This window comes from Rhodnius prolixus, unplaced genomic scaffold (genome assembly GCF_049639745.1).
Source record: "Rhodnius prolixus isolate KJV_2025 unplaced genomic scaffold, Rpr scaffold_8, whole genome shotgun sequence".
Taxonomy (NCBI): domain Eukaryota; kingdom Metazoa; phylum Arthropoda; class Insecta; order Hemiptera; family Reduviidae; genus Rhodnius; species Rhodnius prolixus.
This window is the reverse complement of record NW_027411593.1, coordinates 3,055,263-3,062,187: the sequence shown is the minus strand read 5'-3', so window position 1 is coordinate 3,062,187 and position 6,925 is coordinate 3,055,263. Positions and strand designations below refer to the sequence as shown.

Genomic DNA, 6,925 nt, shown 5'->3' with positions numbered 1-6,925 from the left:
TAGCTCGAACTCTTTCCTTTATAATCCTTTCTGATAATCCATCATGTCACCCTAAAACAACATTCGCTTCACAAGACCTCCGTATCGTAGACAATTTCCAATCTTTAAAAATCTCAAGAGTGTCAGCATTGGCTGTTTTCCCTCCTTTTCTATCCTACGGTTGCGTTCTGCATCATGTAATTTTGTACTCCCTTTTTTCGGTCAACTTCAAGATCGATGTTTTTCCCAAGTGTAATAAAAAATATTTTTACATAATCATATCTGTATATAAATATTATGTACTTAAACTTTGAAACTAGGAAAAACTCACGAGTTATTAATAATAACTGCTAAAACTCGCCAGCTCATTTCCAATTATTGTTGTTGAGAACTTAGTACAACGTGTGAAAAGTTACAGACATAAATAGATGTTCCCAACTGGAAATGTTAACATTATTAATAAATATATATTTACACGGAAGTTAAAGAGTCGTGACTTTTCTTTACCAGTTTTCGTGTAGTTCTTTACCCGGAAGGCTGCATAATGGTACCAATGTAATCATATAATTATGGAGCCTTGTCCATCTCGTATGATTAAATCGGCAGTGGCCACTCTCATGACTATATCTTACTGCTCATCTCAAGGTTCTGACTCATGGATTACCTCAAATTCTGAACTTTTGAATCATATTAATTTCTGTAACAAAACTATACAGTTTGTAATAGTATCATGACTCTGAAATGTCACCTTACAGGGTGCCTCAATTTACTTTGAAATGCCACCTTATAGGGTGCCTCAATTTACTTTGAAATGTCACCTTACAGGGTGCTTCAATTTACTTTGAAATGCCACCTTACGAGGTGCCTCAATTTACTTTGAAATGTCACCTTACAGGGTGCCTCAATTTACTTTGAAATGTCACCTTACAGGGTGCCTCAATTTACTTTAAAATGCCACCTTACGAGGTGCCTCAATTTACTTTGAAATGCCACCTTACAGGGTGCCTCAATTTACTTTGAAATGTCACCTTACAGGGTGCCTCAATTTACTTTGAAATGTCACCACCTTACGAGGTGTCTCAAATTTCTCCTCTTTTTTTTTTTTTAAGAAAAAGGATTTATGGAAACGCTATAAGTCTATGTGTGGGAAATTTCTGAGTTAATTGAAAACCCTAGGGTCCATTTTAGGGAAAATCTTTATCTTTTTGCGCAGAGAGGTAATTCTGGTTTAGATTTAAACGCATGCGCTTTAAACTCTTTCTTTAAAACAAAAAAATGTACGCAAGGGACATAACTGTACGTATACAAAATAGGCGTTGGCGGAAATCTATTCACTCCTCGGTAGGAAGTGCCCTCAATGAATTTTCCAGGATAATGTGTTTAATAAAAATTAAATAGATATATTTTTAATTTTTGAAATATTTTTTAGACACCATTATGACTTAATATGGAACTTCTGTCACACGGTGGCCAAATTCATAATTAAGTAGTCATTTTAAAGAAATGACGGTACCATATTCTAATGCAATTATCTATTATGCAGAAGCTAATGGTTACGACGGCACTACCTGCTCCTCTTCGACATTACCACCCTCTTCAGAACTCATGGGAAGAAAATAGGGGGGGCACACGCTCTGAGACACCTCTCTCTCTCTCTCTCTTCGTGGAGAACTGCATCCCCGCTTGGACCGGCAGCACGCCGACTATATAAGCCTGCTGACTTCTTTGGTCAGGTCACACTTCTACACACCTCTCTTAGTTGGATTACCTACGGGCATGAAGACCTTCGCATTGGTAAGTTTAGTCTGTTTGTGAAACAAAAAACTTGTGGTGTGTGTGCACTCGCACGACTTTTTCGGGGGAGACTCAAAATCTGTTCAATTTTCTTTTAAACGTTATTATTATTTTTTTGTTTTTATGTGGCTAGTTAAAATTTAAGTGGCCGTGCATTAAGCCCCTAGGTTTCAGCTCTAAGAAATGTGACCGTGTTCATTGCCCGCTACCATCAGTTTTACTTATAGATTTGTAATTTCCTTCAAATTTTAACGATTTATTTAATATTTATCAGAAAAAAAGTATTAAAATTAGATTTTACTGAATAAATGCGAATAAGTTTATTAATTTTATGAATTCTTCAGGGACTACACCTTATATCTGATGTTAGCTCAGTGTATTGTCCGTTTCACTTAGGAAAATTAAAAAACAAAAGCAAAAAAAGTAAAGTAATGCCTGTTTTGACAGGCAGGCTTTACGTCCAACTTCTAAATTAGGAGGCAATTAGCTAACTATACTTTACTGTAAATTTCTCATATAAACTATTGGGAATATAGACTAGTACCGCAATACATGTTAGTTGTGCGGGTATAGCCTATAACCGCTCAGCTATTGTGGAAGGAGACGATTCCAACTATACTTTACTGTAAATTTCTCATATAAATCATTGGGAATATAGACTAGTACCGCAATACAATTTAGCTGTGCTGGTCTAGCCTATAACCGCTCGGCTATCGTGGCGATTAGCTAACTATACTTTACTGTAAATTTCTCATATAAACTATTGGAAATATAGACTAGTACCGCAATACACCTTAGCTGTGCTGGTCTAGCCTATAACCGCTCGGATATCGTGGCGATTAGCTAACAATACTTTACTGTAAATTTCTCATATAAACTATTGGGAATATAGACTAGTACCGCAATACATGTTAGTTGTGCGGGTATAGCCTATAACCGCTCAGCTATTGTGGAAGGAGACGATTCCAACTATACTTTACTGTAAATTTCTCATATAAACTATTGGAAATATAGACTAGTACTGCAATTCATCTTAGCTGTGCGGGTCTAGCCTATAACCGCTCGGCTATCGTGGCGGTTAGCTAACTATACTTTACTGTGAATTTCTCATATAAACCATTGGGAATATAGACTAGTACCGCAATACACCTTAGCTGTGCTGGTCTAGCCTATAACCGCTCGGATATCGTGGCGATTAGCTAACTATACTTTACTATAAATTTCTCATATAACCCATTGGGAATATAGACTAGCACCGCAATACATCTTAGCTTTGCGAGTCTAGACTGTAACCGCTCGTGGCACCCCATTACTCATAACAGTGTTAACTCGTTAAAGAAAAGGATTTCCCATCACCTGGACATGGAGTTATTGAGCCTACATGATTCTAGGACGTAGATGGCTATAAAAGAACATGCAAAAAACCTGTTTACTAGTTTCCGGCCTACAAATATTTTGTGCCTTTTGGTATGTTCGGGAATTTGAAAAGTTTTCCTTCCAATAAATAAATAGTCGCTCATCCTGCGGAAGTAGTTTCACAAGCTGTGTGGCAGGTTTCTTTCATTGCCTCAGTAATCAGATAATTTGTTTGTCTCTCTCACTTATTGATCTCCCGGCTCTTCTCTAAAATAGTTCTTCGAGGGCAAAAAAGTTAATCTCAGGACGGAAGTGGTCAGTGTTTCCCTTCAAAGAGCTTTTTCTATTTGGACTGATCTTCCTTGAAAATAATGTATTCCCGGGAAAAACTCATATCAAAAATTTGGATACAATTACTTCCTGTTTCTTAGAGTCGAAGAAGAAGAAAAAAAAAATATTACCGCACCAAGGAATCCTTTACTTTCTAGTTAGTTGAATAAATTTTTATTTTAGATACGCGTTTCAGTTGGTAAAGAGTGGATTTGTTGGACTAGTTATGAAATGATGGTTTTGGTTTATGGAGGTCGTCGTAAGTAACAGACAAGATATAGTAAGACGGTTCCCTCCATTACTGGGCGTTACATCATTTCCTTCCAACGATTTTAAAGTTACTTGACGCGGTAAAACACACAGGAGGGTCTCTCTCTCTCTCTCTCTCCTGCGCCTGGACTTCTCTTTAGCAACTTTCTAATCTTCAACTTCTACTTTACTCCCACTTACTCGTAGGAGAGCCGAAATGTAATGCTTTAAGCTTCCGTTCTCTCACTTGCACTCACACTTGGATTTCCTCCCCTTCCCCTAACAGAGGTACATACGTAATAAAATGATTGGGGGCCCCTTCTTGCTTGAAGACTTGGGGAAATTTAACATTTTTACTTGTGTTTTTTTCCCTTAAAGATTGGCAACATTGCATTATTAAAATGCAATTCATTCTTTCTTCGTAACAACTACTTTACTTTCACCGCTTATTTTATTTATTCTGTTTTCCAAGTTGAATTCATTATTTTAGGCTCTTTACCCACGAGGTTGATTGGCAGAAGCAGAAAACCTGATCTGCATCGTGCGATCATACATTTGCTTGACCCCACCTACTTTCTATAATACTTGCTGCAAGGTAACCTTATAGATTACATTTAAGCAGCATACAGGTGCCTCGGTGCAAAAGCGATCTACATCTACTGGAACAGTTACTATTAAATCAAAGTAACGTCTTAAAGCAAGTAAACTCGCGTTTGACCTACAAGTTATCAAGTGTTCTGTTATCAACATTTGTCTTATTTAGGGTTCACGTTATTTCTTTACCCATCTGTTTTGTTCTCACCTGTAACATTTCTTTTTTATCCATCTATTTTGCTTAATAAAGAAAATAATAATACTAATGAGAAAGAACAGCGAACTGCCCAATCCAATGAGCGATTGCTACAATCGATAAGTTCTAGATCGAAGTGTCTTGACACTTCTTTCGATTAAGACTTTAAGTAACAGTTTTAGGGCTTAAAAAAAGATCTTAAGCACAAATAAAGTCCATTTAGCTTCATACATTAACTTGGTATTCTTTTTAATGAATTAAAATAACCTCAAAAAGTTGAATCATTTTCTAAAAATAATTCCAATAATTGGAAATCAAACAAATAGTTAGGACCTTCATTCGACCATCTTACGACTTTGATGACTGGTCCTGCAACATTATCCTGCTCTTGGCCCAAAATTCTGCTTCCAAAATATCATCTGTCTTGCCCACAGATGAAGATTTTATTGAGGTAATAATAGGGTTAGAATTTTGTAGAAAAATAATGTTTGTGGTTCTACGTTTCGAATAGAATTGTTGTGTGGTTCCTTCATCAGACCTAGGAGCAAAGATCTCCAAACCTCTACAACCAGTTCTGCAACCAGAAAACATGAAAACCCGTACAGAAAAAATTGTTTTCTGTTTATCATATCTTAGTGTTACAACTCAGCGACGGATTTGTGATCATTGCTCGCAGAATTTTAGGGAATGAGCCATACTGATCGTTGGAGTAACGTTTAAAAGTGGTTGTACTTTTTGGGAAATCATTCCACCTAAACTCAGAGTAGCCTTCAACTTCCGGTTTCCTGTCAGTAATGAATGATTCTCTTTTTGAACAATCCTCCTCCAGGTCTTTGTCCAAAAACTCCGTACTATTCTGGTTAAATTTGTACGTACAAAAGGAAAAAAAAATGTACGCATACATTGTTTCCATTCAAGTTTGGGATTCCATTTCTGAAGACCCTGGCCGAGCCAGAATCCTACCATCAGCTCCTTGTTCTCTCTTTTTGCCAACTGTTGGACTTCTTTTGATCAAATTCCCAGGGCAATTTTTTTTGAGATGACTGTATGTATATCTTTTTATATGAAGAAGTTGGCATTTAGCCAACCAAGTATTAACCAATCGGTACTCTGGACCATAAATATTGACCAATAGTAACCATTATCCACCAAATTGGTGTCATTACCAGATATGTTTTGATTCGTGATGGAATCCATCAAATCGAGTTATACTTTATATGGTGCTGATCATTCATATTACGTTGATTATCCAGGGTCACGACCTTTCCTCTTGTAAAGAGGGTTTAAAGCTTCCATATTGTCTCCACTTTGAGGTAACTCTTCAATCAGTTCTTTTAGCAAAGATTTTATAATATTTTAATCAGCACAATGAGGCAGTAGCGTATCCGTTCGTTGCAATAAAGAACTACTTGAGGTTAGCTCTTCTGCTTGCTGTTACCCACCAGACCAACGTGATTAGGAATGCGTGGAGAACTAAGAACATTTTATTTTGTGCACAGATTGTTGACCTGTTTTTCGATTCCTTCATTTAACCACAAATATTTTTGTACCAATTTTTCTGAACCAGAAGTTTTTCCCAATGGATACCAAGATTTTTTTTTTTTTTTTTTTTAGTTCATCCTTCCCACCGTCGTTCAGTGCAGTGAGCATCCTGATACAATTTAGATCATTAACCTTAAAACATTTTTTTATGTATGCGTAATAATAGGAAATAATGTTTTCTGTTTCAGTGTCTAGTCGTGTCATTGGCGGCAGTGAGTGCTGAGGCACCACTCGGTGGTGGTGGTGGTTATAGTTATTCCAGACCATCTGGAGGCTTTGGTGGAGGCTTTGGAGGTGGTCATGGGGGCGGCCATGGCGGCGGCGGTGGAGGTGCACTAATTCCAGTAGCGCCCGGCCCGTCAACTAACGAAGGACAACACGTAGATGGCCAAATCTTAGAACAAGTTAGACAGATTATCTTGAAAGATGAAGCCGCTACCAGTACAGTACATGGAGGTGGCGGTGGATTTGGCGGCGGATATCCAAGCAGTTCTTACGGTGTGCCCAGCAGTTCGTATGGAGTGCCCAGCAGTTCGTACGGCGTACCCTCACATCACTACGTCAGCAGGGTGGTCGGAGTAGATCTGGAAGGAATTAAACAAGCTTTACAAGTAGCTCAATATGAACAACACGGTGGCTACGCCAGTGGAGGTGGATACAGTTATCCAGCACCATCCGGAAGCTATGGTGTACCGTCTCGTCCTTCCGGCAGCTACGGCGTTCCTTTCTAAGCATGACGCTCACTCTTGGATCCCTTTCTCTTCTTGTAAATAGAACCTCTTCTCGCTCTTCCGCCCTTTCCTACTTTCCTCAAGTCCCTTCTTCTTCTTCTTCTTCTTCTCATTCTTCGACACATCGACACGACTACGACGCGCATCACACAAC

The 6,925-nt window shown here is 38.2% G+C and overlaps 1 protein-coding gene across 1 annotated transcript; it reads left to right on the top strand.

Moving 5' to 3' along the window:
* Positions 1-1,613: 1,613 nt before the first annotated feature.
* On the top strand, positions 1,614-6,925 carry LOC141450694 (uncharacterized). Its single transcript, XM_074121370.1, has 2 exons — positions 1,614-1,773; positions 6,229-6,925. The coding sequence occupies exons 1-2, from the start codon at positions 1,756-1,758 to the stop codon at positions 6,769-6,771; spliced, it is 561 nt and encodes a 186-aa protein (XP_073977471.1). The 5' UTR covers positions 1,614-1,755; the 3' UTR covers positions 6,772-6,925.